Source organism: Chenopodium album, chromosome 8 (assembly GCF_948465745.1).
Source record: "Chenopodium album chromosome 8, dcCheAlbu1.1, whole genome shotgun sequence".
NCBI classification, from domain to species: Eukaryota; Viridiplantae; Streptophyta; class Magnoliopsida; order Caryophyllales; family Amaranthaceae; genus Chenopodium; species Chenopodium album.
The window spans coordinates 9109227-9130851 of record NC_137841.1 but is presented as its reverse complement, the minus strand read 5'-3'; the positions used below and the strand labels follow the sequence as shown (position 1 = coordinate 9130851).

At 27.8% G+C, this 21625-nt stretch overlaps 2 protein-coding genes across 2 annotated transcripts; both read right to left on the bottom strand.

Annotated features, from left to right (window-relative positions):
* Nucleotides 1–5210: 5210 nt before the first annotated feature.
* On the bottom strand, nucleotides 5211–8098 carry LOC145642719 (uncharacterized). Its single transcript, XM_081693894.1, has 5 exons — nucleotides 7772–8098; nucleotides 6997–7672; nucleotides 6118–6626; nucleotides 5802–6033; nucleotides 5211–5686 (listed from the first exon to the last, which is right to left on the bottom strand). The coding sequence occupies exons 1-5, from the start codon at nucleotides 8096–8098 to the stop codon at nucleotides 5211–5213; spliced, it is 2220 nt and encodes a 739-aa protein (XP_081550020.1).
* A 9376-nt stretch (nucleotides 8099–17474) lies between these two features.
* On the bottom strand, nucleotides 17475–19984 carry LOC145642718 (protein FAR1-RELATED SEQUENCE 5-like). The gene is made up of 2 exons (XM_081693893.1): nucleotides 18811–19984; nucleotides 17475–18259 (listed from the first exon to the last, which is right to left on the bottom strand). The coding sequence occupies exons 1-2, from the start codon at nucleotides 19982–19984 to the stop codon at nucleotides 17475–17477; spliced, it is 1959 nt and encodes a 652-aa protein (XP_081550019.1).
* Between the last annotated feature and the right edge of the window lie 1641 nt (nucleotides 19985–21625).

The window sequence follows — 21625 nt, the reverse complement described above, 5'->3', positions numbered from 1 at the left end:
AATATCTTTTTATCATAGCACAAATCATGGTTCAAATAACAATATTAGTCATACCAATGAACATGCAGTTATACAAGCTAGAGTAATTAGGTTATGGATTGTACCTTCAAAAGCTTTTCCTACTAAAACTGCTTCAATTCTTTGGAAATCGTGCTATTAGATGCAAAAGGTGATTTTTATATATAACTAGATTAGGTCACGTGCCATGCACGGTTATTTTACTAAATTTAATCAATAAAATTGTATTAAAAAAAATAGCGGGCATAGGTAAAATACATCTATAACATATTTATAATCTTCTTATTTTGCGTATATAATGAAATGAAACATGAAATATAATGAAAGAGTCAGTTAGACAAATGAGGATATAATTTAACTACATCTATCTTTCAAAAAAAAAAAATACACCTACATGTTAGACCATATGAGTGTTTCAATTTTTATACAGAGTAATATGTATCGAAAACGGAGTAATAACTAAAAAGAATATGTTTACTATAAAAGATATGTATAAATATTTGAAATAATACTCTGTATTATGATAGTTATATCATACCAAATTTATCAAAGAAGATTTTAGCAAAAAAATGGAAGGTTTTTTTTTTTCTTTAGGGAAAAAATTACACCATAGGAATCAACACTGTCATTCCTGGTGTTTGTTTTACTATTATGTTATTGATTCTATTTTTTTCTACCTTGAAAATAACCACCATAAGATATTGTTGTATGAATCTAATGATATTTTTCATACATTTGTTTAATAGGGAGGCAAAATACAGGCATCTATAAAAAAAAATCTTTGTTATTCAAGTTCCAACAACTAATTAATGAGGGGGAATTGTACACTTTATCCGGTTATAGAGTTGGAAAAAATGATGGGAAGTTCATTCAAACCTACTAATCATGCATACAAAATAAATTTGCGACATTTTACTGAGATTACAATTGCTATCAAAATTAGCATTCCTAACTTTGGTTTCAAACTGGTGTCTTTTGATAAAATTGCTTCAAACAATCTAGACATGGATTGTTTAGTGGGTATAATACATTTTCATGCACTTAATATAGTCTTTGTTTTGAGGTAATATCAATTTTTTTTTAATGAATGTTATTGAATTTTTTTTTTTTTTTTTTTTTGAGGTCGTTATTATTATTATTATTATTATTATTATTATTATTATTATTATTTACAATAGATGTTATTGGATATCTTACTGATATATTGGGAACTTTCAATTCAACAAGAGATGGCAAACGAACCAAGTGGCTCACTTTTCAGTTTGAAGATTTGCAGTAATTACATTATACATAATTTAATTAAGACTATGATATTCATTGCATATCTTTGATATTTTTTATATAATTTATTTAGTTTGTTATAAAGCTATATACTTTATTTAATCAGTATATGTTTACATTTTGTATTATTCATAATTTAATTAGGACTCTGATATTCATTGCATATCTTTGATATTTTTTAATAATTTATTTAGTTTGTTATATAGCTATATAATTAATGTATAATTTGTTTTGGACTTACCGTGCATGGCAAGAGTCCTAAACTACTTTGTTTAATTTACAAGTCTTTAAATTAAATATATTTAAATGTACGTGATAGTCCTTTTAATTTATTTTTGAGAAGTAAATTATAGTTTCAATAACTTTTTGCACCTATAGCTTTAGTGAGAAGAACAAACCGATTAGAAAGAAATTTTATGTTTATGGCCTATAAAGCTATAATCAACTTAACAAAGCCTAAAAGTATTGAAAAATTGATAATCAGATCATCTACTATGTAGAACTTACACAGAATGTATGGTATTAACAAATTAAATAGGACATATTTGTTTTGATATATTACGTAATTCAAATAGGATGGCATGGTAGTTATAATGAGAACCAAGGCTATAATAAGAACTAGGAACTAATCTAGGTCCTTAAATCATGTTAATCGGATGGCTCACATGCTTCCCGTGTCATTAATGACATTTTCGTAATATTTCAACTTTGTAAAGTGTTTTCCAGTTTTATTTCTATAAAGTAAATAAAAAGTTAGTAAAAGTAAATGAAATCAGTCGTAAAGTAAATGAAATTGCTTTAAAAGTTTAAAAACTGAAAAAAAGTTGCAAAAACTGCATAATTACAAAAATGTCATTAATGAATGCGGGTGAAATGTGAGCCATCAGATTGAGTGCGATCAATGGCTGAGATTGGTTCTTAGTTCCTATTATTCACCTTGGTTCTCACATGATGAGGAAGTACTAATACAGGTTTGATATGTGTTTGCAAATACATATCAAACTTTAAAATATTAAAAAGTATTGTAAGCACATGGGGGTAACAGAAAGGAGGAGAGAGATTGACAAGTGAGACCAATTTTTAAATGTACCACTAAAAGTTTATATAATATCATTGACTATGTAGTGATATTATTTCTATACGTAGTTAATACCACTAAATGAATATATAGTACCATTGAATCAATGTATAGTACCACCGAATGTTCAATGATACTATTTGGTCATTTAGTGATACTATTAATCACCAAGTGGTACACTTAAATTCAGCACGTGGGGGTGAGAAAAAGGAGGAGAGGGATGGGTAAATTTCATGCGAAATGTCTCAAATGTCCCTTGATATGTATATGCAAGTACCTATCAAACCTCCATTTGGAAGGCCTCCTCACATGATCTCAATTCTATATATATATATATAGATAGATAGATAGATAGATAGATAGATAGATAGTATAATCCACTGGGTATGTAGATAGTATAATTAGACAGTTTAATGACATTATCAAATCTATTGAATTAATGGAAATCATATTTTCCAATAAGCTTTAAAGGCACCATTAGCTGATGTAATGGTATACGGAGTACTTCATATAATAATGATACAACTAAATATACATATGGCATATCAAGTACTATACTCCATTATTATACATACCATTATGAGATGTAAGATTATCATATAATACTAGTTTAAGTCCGGTGCAATGCACGATTGTTATTAAATTTTATAAGGGTTATTATTGAATTTTATAAAAAAAATAAAAAATTACACTCGTAATATATACTAATTCAAAAATAAATATAACTTGAATTTTATACCTCTAATGTCACCATTATTGACACTTACACTTGATTATAAAAATAAAAAATTATAATTGTGAAATTTTATTAAAAAAATAATAAAAATCTAAGGATATATAGTACCCCCGCTTGTTATGTTGTTATTGATATGACTTTAAAGAGTAAAAAAAAATAAGATATAAAATATATATGAGCTAAATGATTTTATTTTAAATTAATTTAAACATTTCTGAAAAAATAATAAAATTGGATGAAATCAAACAAAAACTAAGATAATACAGAGTATATAGTTTAATAATACTTCCCTAATATATTTTCACATTTTTTTTTACAAAAAATACCTAATATATAAAACTATGTATATGTAAAAATATATTAATTGAGTGCATATGGAAAAAAAATTATTGTTAAAAATCTTAATTGTAAAAAAGATATTTTTGATTATTATAAATTAGAATCCTTAAAGAACCTGCAAAAAATAAATTAAAAAAAAGGAAGTAAAACGGGCGGGAAAATTTTTAACTAAGAAATGACATGTGTCACCCCTAGTTTTGCTTTTTAGTATACAAGACAAGACAAGGTTAGACCCGTGAGATTCAAAAAATTATTAAAATAAATTGTTTCCATTATTTATTTCCTCATACATACTTTTTATAAATTAGATCATAAAAACATGTCTTTCATCATAAATTACTAAGTAACAAAATATTAAAATGAAAATCAATCTGATCTAATCAAACCATATGCATACTTATAAATTAGTTCATTTTTGTATAACAAACATTCATATTTTATGTACATGACTTCATAACTAGATTGCTTACACAATCCTTAGTAAAAAAAAAACACACACACACACAAATAACAGTAAAACCTAAAAAAAAAAAAAAAAAATACTTCGTAGTTACTTAAAATGTTTTAGCTCAATATCAATTTATTTATTATTGATATTGAGCTAAAACCAAAAAAAAAAATTATTTATTATTATTATTTTTTAAAAACCTATTTATTTATTTATTGACGCATTCAAAGGATTGAAATGATAATGATTAAAAATAACCAATTCCTAAAATAAACCAAAAATATATATGACATCATAAGTGCAGTAGGTGGAATTTTTTTTTTATGAGAGAGCGACACGTATATAGTTTGAGGTGAGGATGGTGTCAGCAATTTTCTATTTAGTTAATAGATAATTATTATTATTATTATTATTACCTTCAAAAAAGTTGTAAGCACAAAAAAAAAAAAAAAAAAAAAAAGCCATTGTAATCCTTAAAAACATACCCTAACTAACCATTAAGGGCATGCTCGATAAAATATAGTTGTGAAGGTAGCTGTTAGTTGTGTAGGTAACTGTTAGCTGTCAACAAGCTGTTAGCTGTGAAAATTAATAATTTAGGTATGAGTGTTTGGTAAAGTAGCAGTTGACTAGTTGTTACATATAAAAATCAATATTTTATTTTTAAAACTATAGATTAAATTTTCAACTGCTACCTTAAAAGCTACCTCTAATTTTCAACCTTATAGGCGTGTTTGGCACTAGCTTTTGAGTAGCTTTTAGGTAGCTTTTAGTGGTTTGACTTATTCAAACCACTACATAGAAAAAAAATATGAGTGTTTGGGAATGTAGTGGTGGGGGTAGAGTTTAGTGGTTGAAGTAGCTTTTGTGAAAAGTTAACATTATTAAGGGCGTGTTCGGCAAAAGTAGCTGTGTGGGTAGCTGTTAGCTGTAGTAGTAGCTGTCAGCTGTATACCTAGCTGTTAGCTGTCAACTAGCTGTTAGCTGTGAATATTTAAATATTTTAATAGTAGTGTTTGGTAAACTAGCTGTTGAGTCTATATAATTTAATTTAATAAAAAAAATTATTATTTCATTAATTATAATTATATTATTAGTCAAATTCTTATAACAAAATTTAAGGTGTGGTTTATAAAATTAAGTACACAATTTCTTGATTACTATCAAATACATTTGAAAGGACAATGTACAATCTATCAAAATAATAAATAAATAAAAATGAATAAGTGTATACAAACCTTTTAGTAAGAATATTTATTTGCTTAACAAGCTAAACGTTACTCTAATGAAAAAATTCACAAATCGTTTTATTACAATAAATAATTACGGCGTCTAGCTTTCCATAAACTACCAGCTATATGGTCACGAACAACCTTCATTTCAGTACCATCACCTTCTCTATTGTCACAATTTGATCCAGCATGATTAATATCCGGCAGCTCGAATGATGGAATAAAATCTGGGTAATCCTCCAACACTCTAAAAAGGGGATCAGTTGGTGAATTAATTCTAATATAGTTGTGTAGGGCAAATGTAGCAACCACCATTTGTATTTGTGTCTCAACACTGTATTTTGACATTTTGATAAGTATCTTCCATCTCTGCTTCAAAACTCCAAAAGATCTTTCGATACAACTTCGAAGGGATGAGTGCCAACGATTAAAAGTTTCTTGTTTATTTTGAGGAGGTACATTCTCAAATTGTGACTTATGATACCTCAACTTAGGATACGGTACTAAATATCCTCTACGATCTGGATATCCTTTATCAGCCAAGTAATACTTACCTAATTGCACCAAATCAAACAATGTTAAATATATATTTATATATATTATAAGAATTTATTTAAATAAACTTTATTATAATTACCTCTTAAAAAAATATATAAACTATAAGCATACCTTGAGAAGGAGTAGGAAATTTCATCTCTGGGGTTTCAATTGCATGAAGAAAAATACGAGTATCATGTGCCGAACCTTCCCACCCCGCCGATACAAATGTAAAGCACATATCAAAATCACATGCAGCCAAAACATTAAATGTAGGAATTCCTTTTCGCCCTCTATAAGGCATTTGTTGGGCCTCAGGTATACATGCCTCTATATGTGTGCCATCAATACATCCAATAGCATCCTATTAAAAAAGTATAATGATGATATATATATACATAATTATAAATAAATAAATATAAATATATATAATTAGATAAATCATTACCTTAAAAAAAGGCATATATCTATTATCCGTGGCAATTTTCGCTGGCACGCCTTTAAAACTAGGATCATAGGGTCTTATAATATCATGCACAAGCCCCTTTACCTTTCTACTAGAGATTGAGTAGAGAACTTCATGAATAACTCTACTTATTGTATCGCCGGATCGTTGAAAACGCTCACACAAAACTCTATTTGATACCCCTTGAGCCAGTGCATATAATAAAATGCAAACTTTCTCTACTATAGACATGTTACCACTAGCTTTCAATCCATATTTTGAAGATAAGTCGTTACATAGTCTCAATAATAATCTTGGCTCCATTCTAAATGCATTGACACATCGAATAGGATGACCATTTAGCACTTCCCTTATCCACTTTTCTCCCGTAAAATTTGAAGTCATACACGGTTCCTTATAGATATACTTACAATAATAAGTATATATTAAAGATATAGCATATGCTATTGCAATCCAAAATTTACGCTTTCTATCGTCATCAATGTCCATATCTGTAATTACATTTCAATAACAAGTGATGAAACAAAACACATAGATATAATATATATATATATATATATATATATATATATATATATATATATATATATATATATATATATATATATATATATATATATATATATATATATATATATATATATATGTTAAACTAAATTTATTAATATTAAAAAATGAAATTAATTACATGTACCAACACTACTATTTTAGGAGCAAATAACTCGAAATAAAATTTAGTAACAAATAACTAATGAAGCTACTTATTTTAAACATATTGAATGATAAAAATCGAAACTACCTAAAAAGATCTTATCTAATTGTCTTTATTCAAATATAAGTGTTGCAACCATCTAAGCCTACTCTCATCATCATCCATATTCAAAAACACCTCTCTCTTAGTTTGATCTTCAATCACAGAAATAGCATAAAACCAAACATCACAATATTTCTCTGAAATATGGTTTTGTACCATAAGATTGAGAACTTGCATGGCAGTAGTAATTGTGGATGAGGATGGTTGAGTACTTGCATTAGGTGTGCTACTTTGAGCCATAAGCTTAACACACTCTGTCATTTCACCAATTTTATGAGACAACATTGTTGATCCTGCTGATTGTCTTCTCTTACGCTTCATTTGGACAACATTATTCTTTGTTATAGGTTGCTTTTGGGCCTTTTTAGAAGCATGAGTACTAGCATTTACACCTTCATTAGTCACTTGTAAATCACCACCCGGATTTGGTAACATTGAATTCTTAGCTTGTTCCATAAAATTTTGGAAAAAATTATCATTCATTAAATCAGATGTAAATTGGTCACTTAGAAAAAAGTTACTCCCATTTTCCAGATTTTCTTCATGCTCTTCATCATAATTCTCATGTTCTATGTTTTGCTCTTCAATATTAATAACAGGGTCTGTTGAAGGTGCATACACATTATCCCCCGTAGCACATGAATCTCCAAATAAACAATCCCATTTGTTTTCAAGCTTTGCACTAATACCCTTATGACGAAATTTTTTGAAATCTGATTTCTCCTACAAATTCATTAAAAAAAAAAAATCAAATTTAAATATGTCATATAATTCTATTTTAATGAATAACAGAATCCTATTTAAAATTTAATGTGTACACACCTTAATTTTTTGATCCCACCATTCATTCGTGGCATCAATTCTACCAAATTGCGGATTCCATCCTAAACCAGTTTCTTTTGATTTCAAAGCCTTCCAATGACGCCAATCTTTTCTCATTGTATCATATTTATGCTTGCAGCTATTTGTATTTATAAACACCCATCCAATTCTTTTTTCAACTTCCGTTTGAATTTCCTTCCACTTAAAAAATTGTGAACGGCCATTGTCTTTAATAAATTGAAGGCATACATCACACAATATCATCATGTTTTCATCATTCCATTTGAAAATGTCTTTAGTTGCCTCCTGTTTACTAGATGAACCCATCTAGTATGAAACCCAAATTTATTAATATATATTAAATTTGTATAGTATATGAAGACATACATGCTACCTTAAAAAGAAGTGTATCAAAAAGGAATGAAATTCTTCCTTATTCCCATTGATTAAGATCATACTAAGGTTATATACATAGCTAGCATAACACTAGTCTTAAATCTAGGTGATCTATATGAGTACAATTGTACAACATTCTAGTTGATTATCCAATATTCTAGCTAACATATGTTAAACATAACTATCTACATAAATATAGATATCTTATTTTATCTTGTTCCATTAATTGATGACGTTGCTTAGATGAAATTGTATTGGTCTTTTACAAAAAAAAATCCCTGTTTTTCTACTCTCTACTTTGTCTCCTTCAATCTAGGATTTAACAATTTAATTTTAGCATTTAGAGACCACCGTAGTACAAGTACATAATTCATAACTTGATTGTACTTTGAGTCATATAATGATAATATAGATTTCTGAAATAGCTAATCAAATTCAACTTACAATTCAATAATATTAGGTGGTAGAAATAATAAGCATTGATGATGAACTTTATTAATTATATTTATTGTTTTTTTTTTCCCAGTCACCGGTTAGCAATTTGTACAGAACTTTATTAATTATAATTGTATTTATTGAATTTTCTTTATCATGGAATATTACTTGTGCTAAGCTACGTTACTTGAAGCTCAATCTAAATCTAATTCAAAAAACCTAAATAGAACCACAAGAGTTTTTTTGTAGAAAAAATAGAATATGAATTCATACCTTAATTCGAGAAAAGCAATGGGAGATGAGAACCACAATTCGACCCGATGCTAATATCTACAATAGGAAAAACATACAATAAAGCTTAATTCATAATACTAGAAACCAATAATTTAAGAAGACATATAAGAAGACAAAATTTACCAGAGCAAAGCAATGCAGAGCTACGTCTTTTGTGAAGGAATGACAATTTTTTTTTTAAATGATTTGAAATGAAGAATGCAAAATAGAATGTCAGATCAAGTCATATATAGGGCTATATAATATTTGAACGTTAGACATGAGATAATCATCAAAATAAATTTCAACGTTAAAATTTTGATAAGTATTAAAAACAGTATTTCAAATTTGAAGGATAAAAAAAACAGATTGGATTTTATTTCCTAAAATTTTGGATAAAAATTCTATACCTATTTTTCAAAAAAAAAAAATAATAAATAAAAAAAAAATTACAAAAATAACAAAAAATTCCCACAGCTAATCCAACGTTAAAACTTATAACTTTTGGCAAAAGCTACTTAAAACACTAAAAGCTACTTAAAACACTAAAAGCTACTTTCACCACTACCTTGCCGAACATGTCTAATTTTTATCAAGTAGCGTTTTGACCAAGTCAAAAAGCTAAAAGCTACTCAAAAGCTACCTAAACATTGGTGCCGAACACGCCCTAACTTTTGTGAAAAGTTAACATTATTAACTTTTGTGAAAAGCTAGGTAGCTGTTGAATTTTTTTCTATTTTTTTAGAATTTTACAACTAACAGCTAGTTATCAAACACTCATACTGAATTATTCATTTTCACAGCTAATAGCTAGCTAGTTGACAGCTAACAGCTACACAAACAGCTAACAACCACCATCACAGCTAACAGCTACCTCTACAGCTACATTTTGTCGAACACGCCCACAAGCTAATATTTCTAACTTTTGATAAAAGCTACATCCACCACTAAAAGCTACCTCAACCACTACATTGCCAAACCTCACTAATATTTTTTTGTTAAGAAGCTACGGGTCTGTTCGGCAAAAGTAGTTGTAGTTGCTGTCTGTTAGCTTTTGGGCAGCTGTTAGCTGTAGAGGTAGCTGTGAGCTGTCATTAGGTAGCTGTCAGCTGTCAAGGTAGCTGTTCATAATATGAATGTTTGGCAAAACTAGCTGTTGAAATAATAATAATAATAATAATAATAATAATAATAATAATAATTATTAATAATAATAATAATAATAATAATAATAATAATAATAATATAATAATTATTATTATTATTATTATTATTATTATTATTATTATTATTATTATTATTATTATTATTATTATTATTATTAGTATTATTATTATTATTATTATTATTATTATTAGTAATGTACACCTTCAAGTACCTGTTGATTATTATTATATATAGCGCATGCATCAATTAACATCCACATTTTTTATTCGTTTGAGATAAATAGAGCATGAAGTTTAATTTATAATCCATAAGAAATTTTTTTGTTTAAATAATCCTCAATCAAATGGATCCAATATAATTTTACTCAAATTTATATACAAAGTAATTTAACCAGAGATCATTGTCATTTGATGTGACGAAAATCGAACTTGAATCAAATAATATTAACTTTGATACCCAAAAACTATAATAACAAAATAAATAAATGAGGAAGAACACATACCTTAACAAATCAAAGAAACTTGTATACTTTTTTTTCCCCTTTTGATTCTCAAATAACATACGAAAGTATGAATTTAATTATTGAAAGAAGAAGATGGAGTAGAGAGTTTACATATAGGTAGGAAAATATAACGTTATATTAAAAAATAATCAGGTAGAAAAATATGGTAGAAAACCTAATATTGTGGTTGAGTGGAAAACAAACACACTGAGTTAAAAAAGATAAAAATTTTGGTTTTTTTTTTAAAAAAAAAATAAGAAGGATAATAAAACCTAAAAAATAGGTTGAACGCTAGTTTTTTTTTTTCAACGCTATCTTTTCTAGCTTTTATTAACAGCTACCCAAAAGCTACCTCCACCTCTAACAACTATTTAAATCCCTACTTCACCAAATAGTAGTAATTTTTATAGGTAGTCCAAAAGCTAAAAGCTACCTCAAAAGCTACCATCGAACAGGCCCTACCTAAAACCTACTCAAAAGCTAGTGCCGAACACGCCCTAAATTTTTTAAAACTACCACCCGACACAATTATTTATTTCCAAAGCAAATAAGAGTTATGCACTAAGTTTTTCAAAAAAAAAATTAAAAAAAAAATAATAAAAAAAAGAGTTATGCACTAAGAATGACTTACACTTACTAGACAATCCTGGAGAGCCTTTATGTACACCCGGGGTCATTTGCTCATTTAACCAACAAATGAGTAAAAATATTATTTGTACATTTGTTGATTAAATAAGCAAATGACCTCGGGGGTTCGGTACATCCTAGTGTATATAATAAATTCTACCAAAACTCCCCCACCTCTTTTAGAAAAAGATCTTTTATTTTAGAATATTTATATAGTACGAGTATAATAATATTATTCAAAATCTTATATATTATCTTTACATAAAATGTATTTCTTTTTGTTTCATGATCTTTTTTTTTTTAATAGATTTATTTCGTGTTCTTAATTCTTCCTTATACATTTACCTAAAATATTATTCTAAATTTTTTTTATTATAAAAATAGTGAGGCACTATTTCAAGTAAAAAAAATATTATTATTATTTTTTGCAAACATCTTTTAGACGGAGTATTATTGAATTTTGCCGAAAAAGTAATAATAAAATTGATTCATATAATTGGTATTAAAAAAATTATGTACTTTAAAACATCATAATTTTTTTTAAATACCTCTAATATTTTGTTTCTAAGATTAATGGAGTATTACATATGACTATATAATAAATGTTGTGTTTGATGTGTTTCAAAAAAAAAAAAAAAAAAAAAGTTGTGTTTAACAACTGTATCATATAGGTTTAATTCTTGGAAAATGAGAAACATCAATCAATTTTTTTCGTTATTACGTAATTAAATAAATTAATATCTTAGTACAGGAAAATGTTGTGTTAACCCTCAAGGTTACCAACCCTATTACATGGCAGCTTATGTGGAAGATTAGGTAGAGTAAAAAATAAAACAAAGAGTAATTAATGTTTTTGACTTCTTTCCACGTTCTTTAATGGAATAATTATTGTTGGGGAATTAATTAACTTTCTGTTTTTTTTTTCCAATGCTTAACTTAAATATCTACATTGAGGGAGCCATGATTACTAGTTGTCTCATATGTACAAAATTACGAAAAACTAAATTCTCATTTATCCCATGTACTGTAATATAATGGAAAATTAGGATGGTGGAGGTGTGGAGGAAGGGTTCGTCTATGTGGTTTGGTAGAGCTAAGAAAGAATGCGAGACATGATTACTAGTTAATAAATTGCAGCCTTTGATTTAGATTCGATGTACCATGCATATATATAGTTATGTATTAGTATATCATATATGCGAATTGCAAATTTAGAAATTCTCTTCGTATAATTATACATATGTAATAAATTTTATTAGTTTTAACTTGTATGTACGGTTATTCAGTTTTTCTTTTGTTTAAAAATGGTTAAGAAAAATATATATTAATGATCTTTTAATACTATAATGAAAAAAAAAAGTTAATACATGCATTTCTTAATTGTAAATAGTAATGATTATAGTATTTCTTATTTCCAGCCAAAAAAACAAAAAAAAAAAAAACAAAATATACGGAGTATGCATTAGTGAGTACATGTATCTCTTGATTTTTTTATGCCAATTTTTTTTTAATAACAAACTATTAGTACTTGAAAATTCTTGATGACCATAAATTGTTGATCCGAGGGTCACAATTCCTTATCATAAGACACCTTTTCACGCACACATGATCTTAAGTGTACATTTAGTTCATTAGTTAATAAACTTAAACTAAGTGATTTGTTTTTACCATGTTCGAACAATATAGTAACGGTGTATGTATTTTTTTTTTTTTGAAACGAGGCTCGAAGGCACTTAGCTTTCATTCATAGGGAGATCGTTCTCCAATACAACTCGGAAAATCCGAAAACCAAACACGACTACTAGTATGTATTTGGTTTGTCTTAATCCATTTTATTTTATAAAAAATAAGTTCATATTCAATAATATAATAAAATATTTCAAACGACATAAGTTCTAAATCTTATGCAATTAAGGCAAGTATATTGATAGTTTATTAAAAAAGTAAGGGTTGTGAGAGAGTTTAAGGTTTAGGGTTTAGGGTTTGGGTTTAGGGTTTAGGGTATATGGTTGTTAGGGTTAGAGTTTACTCCATTTTATTTTAGAAACAATAAGTTCGTATACAATAATATAAATTAATAGTTCAAACGACTTAAGTTTTGACTATTATGCAATTAAGACAAGTAAATTGATAGTTTATTCAAAAAGTACAGGTTGTGAGAGAGTTTAGAGTTTAGGGTTAGGGTTTAAGGTTTATGGTTGTGAGGGTTAAAGTTAAGGGTTTAGGGTTTAGGGTTGTTAAGAGGTGTAGGGTTTAGGGTTAGAGTGTCAGGTTTACGATTTAGGGTTGTTAAGAGGTGTATGGTTTAGGGTTAGAGTTTCATGTTTACGGTTTAGGGTTGTTAAGAGGGTTTAGGCCCTTTGTCAACTTCATTAATTAAAACATGACATCAATGACTCGCGGACTCTCTTGTTTATTTGTATATAGACGATAACCTTGCAAGAATTATTCATTTGTTGTAACTAATAAGAAATATTAGTGCATAGCTTATTATATTATTGAGTATATGTCATTGTGATGATGTTGAATTTCTCTCTACATAGCTAGTTATAAATTATACGTAATTGAACGGATGGACTAAGGCCCTGTTCGTATTTACTGAATTGAGCAGAAATGAACTGATTGGAGCTGAACTGAACTGAGCTGAAATGAATATTTTATGAGAGAAGGAAATTAGGAGCTGAACTAAGATGAAATGAATATTTTATGAGAGAAGGTTATTAGGAGCTGAGTTGAACTGATTGGAGCTGAAGTGAAATGAACTGAATTGAGCTGAAATGATATTTTACGAGAGGAGGAAATTAGGAGCTGAACTGAACCGAAGTGAATGGAGCTGAACTGAATTGAACTGAACTGAAATTAAGCTGAAGTGAACAGGCCCTTATTTAGCTTTTGAATAAGTGAATTAACATATTTGTTATGTGTAATTGTAAAGTACATAAACGTTTTTTTTTAATTTCTTTTTTTTATTTTTTTTGTAAAATTTTATACTTGTTAACTATTTTTTTATGTTGATAATCCTGTATTAGTTGAAAAATAAACTTTTTAATAATTTTAGATATTAAATCATCATCAAATACATAAAAAAAACAACAATCACAATAATTAAAATGGATAATGACCATTTTATATATTAAAAAAAATATTCAGTGATTGATTTACGTTGTTTATTAATTTCATTCTTTATATGTGCACCCAAAAAATAGTTATATTTTTATTCATTATTCAATTTTAGATATTTTGCAAAAAAAATCCTTTACCTTAATTATGGTTTATCTTCATTCAAAAAAAAAATATTATGGTTTATCAATTGTAATATTTTTATTAACAGTATGGTTTATCAGTTACGTTTAAAAAAGTTATGGAGTTAAAAAAAACTGAGCATTTAAGATATTTTTTCATTTTATTATACTGTAATCTTTTCATTATTTAGTTTTAGATATTTTGAAAAGAAAAAGAAATCCATTACTTTAAAAGTTACAGCTAGGTACATATGTTTTTTTACATTTAAGAATATGGGAAAAAATGAAAACTCTTAGTATTCTCCTCCATTGGTAACCAACAAAGATCAATTCCAAGACAATTCATAAATAATGAAAATAATTTAAGAGCAACTTTTCAACTGGACACCCCCGTCTAACAAAAAATCTAAGTGTAAGGTTGTTGCTTCCGGGGGAAAGGTGGGTATCTTTGAAGAGAAGGTTATCTTTGGAGAGAAGGTGGGTACTTCCAAGGGAAAGGATGGTGAACGCACTATTGTCCGCGAGATCATCAACATAGACTAAGTGTATTTAGATAATATAATGAAGTCTTTGGTTATTTTGTTTTTTAAATATCATCCTAAGTTTTGGTGTTAGTAGTTTAAGTAATTCGTATGTAGTACTTAAAAGGATGTCGGCTGAGTATCTTATTATCTTTGGAATGTAATCAAATGGTTTCTAATATATGCTTATTATCAATTATATTATGGTTATTATTTTTACCAGAAATTAATCACGTTTAAAAAATAAAGAATTGAATTTTATTTATTTTTTGGTCAATAGTACAAAGGTTGGAAATCAAGCAAATTATGATATCTAATCGCTTGATCTCATTCCATAAAATATGTCATATATTTATATGATATATATCATGCCCATCTTAGCTAGAATAATAGTATGCAAAACATATTACTTTAAGTAATTTAACGTAAATCTTATATATTTATGATACTTAACTTAAGTTAAGTTAAATTAACCAAATATTAAGTCGTAGATCTTGCTCCTATCAAGACCACAAAGTAGACTATGATTTTTGACTTGATATTTCCTAAATTATGAGATTTATATGACGAAAAGTCTCTTTAATTATGTTAACATATTATTTATTATTATTATTTTCAAACAAACTAACTGTTAGAACATTACTTTATAAGTGTATATATTTTCAAGCTTTGTATTCTTATCTTAGGATTTGCGATTAGTTAGGTAGGTAGGCTTTAGTGAAAGAATTATATTCCGTGAGTATTGTATTCCATGCTTAGCCAATATATACAATGTACATCCTTAACATAAGGCACTAATTAAGCTACTAAATAGGAAATAGCTAAGTACAAAAGATCCTAGGCTATAAACAAGGAAACTAATATATTTACAAGGATAAAGATATATTCAAAATAATATATCTTAACATTTAGCTTAGTCAATGTTTATCCCACTGATCAAGGGATACAATTAGGAGGTACTTTGCCTAACTACCTACAATAATGCTTTGTGTATAGATTCTTGTTTTGAGAATACAATCCTTACGAAATTGATTTCCTTCACTAACTAGCTAATTATCAATTGTATTTTAGTTTTGCCTAAATAAATAAAGCAACAAAAAAAAACCCATATTAATCATGTTGGTATCTTAATTATGACTCTCTGTTTTTTTTTTTTTTGAAAAATATTTAAATTAGAATTCTCTTAGTATTCTAGGAAATTACTATACATTAATCACGTTGGTATCTTTTGACTCTTTGATATGTTTAAATTGGAAATCTTTTAATATTCTAAGAAATTACCAAAGTTCCTTCAATGTATTTGTTCCAATGTTCATTACGAAAAAAAAAAAAAAAAAACAAACCTAATTATAATAAAAATAAAAATTAATCACGTTCAATTCAATGTACACAATTAAAATACTTTGTGCCAATCTTCAAGAAATTACCAAGGTTCAATGTATAACACTTTAATAGTTACAACTTTCAATAATCCCATAATAATTTTTTTTTTTTTAAAAAAAAACAACAACTATCAACATTCAATACTAGCATCTACCAATACATCAACCGTCCAAATACTTTGTACTCCCAAAATTTTTTTTAATAATTGAAGGGATTGTAGGTACTCCCAGTACTTCATTATCTGTAACAAAATAATATGAAAGGAAAATAAGTTAGAAATATAATAAACAATTATTTTTAAAAATTGAATTACAATTTCATTGTCAATGTATTGTTTGATTAACCTTTGGAAATTATAGGGATTAAATGTGCTAGAACTTGGTGGTTGAAATGGCAACCTTTGACCATGCATCTACAAAAGAATAAATTAAGGCAAATTAATATCAATAAATCATTACTCATTACCAAAAGTTTATTATATTGTAAAGATACTTACTGGAATAATCGGAAATGGGGGATATGGGGGATTATACATGGCATTATGAAACATCCCAAAAGGTTGACTAAACTGCATTATATATAAAAAAAAATCCATCAAAACTTTGTATGATATAAGAGAAAATTCTTAGGGTTTATAGATAAAAACTATAGTAGATAGAAATGCATACCGGGGTGTAACCTTGAAAACCATGAGGAGCATCAGAAACATTTGTTGAATTCTTTGTTCTTTTTGTATTACGATCTTGGTCATTAGCATAGCCTTTCCGCTTTGTTGGTTTTCTACCCTTACCCCTTTTATCAATTGGATCGGTCACAGGGTCAATATCTTCATTGTTCTCAACCATTTCAACATCTTGAGTTTGAGTAACGACAACACTCTTAAGGACTCGTCTACCATATACTTTGCCAATATTGGTCAAATTTTGGGACATGAGTCCATGCTCATCCTCCGTGATGGATTGTGACTTCACACTTAATTATGAAAGAGCCCCCAACACCTCATTATAAAACATGTCATTTATCATTGCAACCGTTGAAATGGGTTCAAATGTGTTTTGCAATTTTTCATACCTCTTCATCTCCTCTGGTTTTTTCTTCAACAAAGAATAATATGGAACCGGAATCTTGAGATGCTCCCTAGGAAAGTCTTTTCTCCATCAATCCAAAATGTATCGTTCGGGTACATAATCACATTCCTCTTCATGAAATACACGTAGTGAGTGACTACACATAATCCCTTTAAATTCAAAATTCTTGCAATCACATCTTACTTCTAATGTTTCCTTATCCATGGTGACTTGAAAAATAGTGCGTTTTGTTCGACCATACCACTTCTTCCTCACTATGATATCATATACACATTGTTTCTCATCATCAAAGATTTTAGTAGCATTGTTGTAAGTCATGTCTTTCACTCCTTGTTGAAATTCAAAGAATTTTTTTGATGTGTATAGTTTTTGAAACACATGTTCAAATGTATGGTCGGTTAAACAATGTAGTGGTGAATCACTAGAGATAAATGTCTCTTTATCCTCTTCTTTTACTCTTTTAGCTAGTGCAAATCCAAATTGCTCAACAAATTGCTTAAGAGTAGTGTTGATGTTGAGAAATCCCTTGAAAAAGAAGTTCATTCCCTCACTCCTTTGAGTACTAGACATGCCAGCCCAAAATGTATCCTTGAAGTATATTGGTACCCATCGATGTCTTAAATCATACATGTCCTTACACCAATTATATTTCTCAAGCTTAAATATTTTGACCCAATCTTGCCACGCTTCTTCAAACTCTGTAATGGTAAGTGAATCATGAAGAGCATTTTTTAACCCTTTACAAACTTCATCCCATTTGGGATGCTTATTGAGATGTTTCTTTGCATTCCTCATTACATGCCATAAACACCATCTATGTCGAGTATTTGGGAAAACCTCGGCCACAACATTACCTACAAAATTAACACAATTAATTTAAAAAAAAATACGCGGGTATAATATTTACCTACAAAGTTAACGTTGTAATATAATACGTTAAGTAAAAAAAAAAAAATTACGCTGCTATAAATATCTTATGTCTCATACTATGACTATACACAACATAACAAATTATAATATGATACGTAACAGCAAAAAATTGACATTCATTATCTATTTGCCTAAAAAAGGTACGCAAAAGCAAAAAATTGACACTCATTATCTATTTTTTATTTAATTTTTTTTATATATATGATATGTCTTGAATTTTTTTTCTTAATACGTAAAACAATACTTGATACAGATATGTTCAACTTGTGGTTAGTACTTGTAGTTATCTTCTTCTTCCTTTTTTTTAAATTTTTTTTTTTAATGAAGCATTTATATAATTTCTAAAATAAGTTAATATGATTAAGCTTTTATCCTACATTCATACAATTTTAATAATGATGCTTAACAGTCCAAAAAAAAAAAAACAGAGAACTTACAAATTATTATGAAAGTATAATTTTATAGAAATACTAACCCATTGCTTGACATTGATCTGTTAGGATGCCCTTAGGAGCTTTTCCGGACATGCATGTCATCCATGCATTAAACAACCACACAAAGTTATCAGTCGCTTCTCCGGCCAACAATGCACAACCAAAAAGGATAGATTGACCATGATTATTGACTCCAATGAATGGAGCAAATGGCATCTTATACCTATTTGAGACATAAGTAGTATCAAATGATACAACATCTCCAAAATCTTTGTATGCCGCTCTACTCCTACCATCCGCCCAAAAGACATTTCTCAACGAGCCACTGTCATCGGTGTCATACATGTAAAAAAAATTTGAATTACTTGATATCATTTTGGAGAAATGTCTCCTCATCGCAATAAAGTCTCCATGTTGTAAACTCAGTCTTCTTGTCTTACTTATCAAATTACGACAATCTCTCTCATCAAAAGGAACATTGTTATGACCACCATACTTCACAACAAATGAATTATAGTTCTTGGCAATAGGAACACCCGCCATATCATTTTCCAAAATCGTTCTCTTATTTTGCTCACTAATAAATTTATAATTTCTCATAAATTTGGAATTATTTGGATTACATGGATGATTATGCTCCAAAAGAACTTTAGTTAACTTCCATAAACCATCGGAACAAAGTGATGCATTTACCTTGAATTGACATCCCGTAACGGTAGATTTAGTTGCTCGTTGAGGATTGTTTGCCTTTGATTTAAACTTGCCCTCTTTTGAACAAACTAACCTTAATCTCTTACAATCACTATAGTCTTGTATATGTCGATTTCGTTCAATGACACAATCAAGAGTCACAATATCCGAATTTTCTATTTTCTCAGAGCTTCTAATTCTTATTTGAAATCCAACAAAATGCCCATATTCATGACAATGATTAATAATTTTATCGGCAGATTCAAACACCATCCCAACATACGGAGGAATGATATCTTTTTCTTCATCACACAAATCTTCATGCATCACATTGTCCAAATTATCACCATTTTGTTCTCTTTCATCGTCATCAAAATTAGAATGTATGTCTTCTCCATTGTCAAAGTTTAGACCAAACTCATCATTGGAATCATCACATTCATCTTCTACATTAAACACGATTTCATTTTCATCTTGTCTATTTGAGTATTCAATATTTAAGTCAAAGTCTTTTGGAGGTTCCATCTACATTAAAAAAAGAAAAATTATTAGCTTCATTCATTGTATTAACAAACATACTTTTGTTTTGAAGCATTATAAAAGACAGACTACTAATATATAATTTGTCTATTTCATTTAAAAAAAAAATTGTTTTGAAGCATTATAAAACACAGACTACTCCGTACTACGAGTGAAATATAATTCATCTACTTCATTAAAAATAAAAAAATTGAGACCTTCATTTAAAAAAAAAAACGAATACTTAAAAAAAAAAACTGTCAAACTAATTAATGAAAAAAACAAATTCTCATAAAAAATCACAAAAGTAAAATTTTTATCCTCACAAAGTAATCTAGACACACATAGTAATGTGAGATAACGCTATTGAGGAAATATAATGCTATTTTTTTCTTTTTTTTTTTGAATAGCTAATGGTAATATAAATCATATCATTCACAATCCAACTAATTAACAACTTAAATATTTCAAAATAAAAACTACTCAATTTAAATATAAAAAAATAAATACAACAAACTACTAATCAAATTATAAATGGACACATACCTTTTTATGATAGTTCCCAATTAATCCCACTTGAGAAATGTCAGACATAAATTTATTTTAATTTGTAACTTAAGCAAAAAAGAAAAAAAAAAAAGGAATGTTGCAGGTGAAAAACATAAAAGAAGAGTAACTAATATGGAGTATTTGTGTTTATTCAAATTTGGAATGTTTAATAGAAAAGGGTGGGAAGGAATCTATTGTGTTTTTCTAGATTAAGGTGTATGGGAAACTGTTAACTGATTATTAATTAGCATAGGGCTTAACACTTCATATAATCTTAAAATTAAAAAAAAAAATAAAAAATCCAACAAAGCAAAATTATGGTGACAACTAAGTTTCCACATCACAAGGTTGCTAACCCTAGGGTCACTCTATCATTGTCCCTTAGTAAATACAAAAAAAAAATTATTATTATGTTTTTCTAAAACATATGATTGAAATATTAAATTTATTACATTCAATGTTATAAATAAGATGCATTTATAGTAAAAGACACGTCGTATATATTGATAAGTGACATCTTCTTGTGTATCCTTTTTTTGGATAAATAACTACTCCGTATCATCTACAAATAAACTTTTAATGATCAAACTATAATTATTGGATAGCTTCAAACATTTTTTCATATAATAACAAAGAGCGACAATATCATTTAGAACATAAATTCATAAACTAAAATTGTACTAGTAATAATATAGGTTAGTGTAGCTTTAAACATTTTCCAGTAAAATTATTTTATTGGATATAAATTAAATGTGATATTTTATTTGTAATTAATAATTAATATATTTACATGTATGTTGTGCTAATAATTTTACTGTAGATTTTACGGAAATTTCATCAAATGCCCCTGAGTTATTTTTTTATTCACCAAATGCCCATCAAAACTTTCAAATTCACCAAATACTCCTGAGTTTAAGAAAAATGTCATCAAATGCCCTTAATGACTAATATGCCACGTGCCAGCCTCTAATTGGTTGTTCTAATATTAATTAATTAATTATTAAAAAAACTTTAAAAATAAATTTAAAAAACTTTAAAAATGAAAAAAAAAATTAAAAAAAAAAAATTACCCCAACCACCCAAGACCCACCCCACCCC

Coding starts and splice junctions, on each gene's coding strand:
- LOC145642718 (XM_081693893.1), bottom strand. CDS start 19,984: ATGGAACCTCCAAAAGACTTTGACTTAAATATTGAATACTCAAATAGA. Junction 18,260..18,810: donor AGATCAATGTCAAGCAATGG/GTTAGTATTTCT, acceptor TTAATTTTGTAG/GTAATGTTGTGGCCGAGGTT.
- LOC145642719 (XM_081693894.1), bottom strand. CDS start 8,098: ATGGGTTCATCTAGTAAACAGGAGGCAACTAAAGACATTTTCAAATGG. Junction 6,627..6,996: donor GAATATGGATGATGATGAGA/GTAGGCTTAGAT, acceptor ATGTAATTACAG/ATATGGACATTGATGACGAT. Junction 5,687..5,801: donor ATTTCCTACTCCTTCTCAAG/GTATGCTTATAG, acceptor TGGTGCAATTAG/GTAAGTATTACTTGGCTGAT.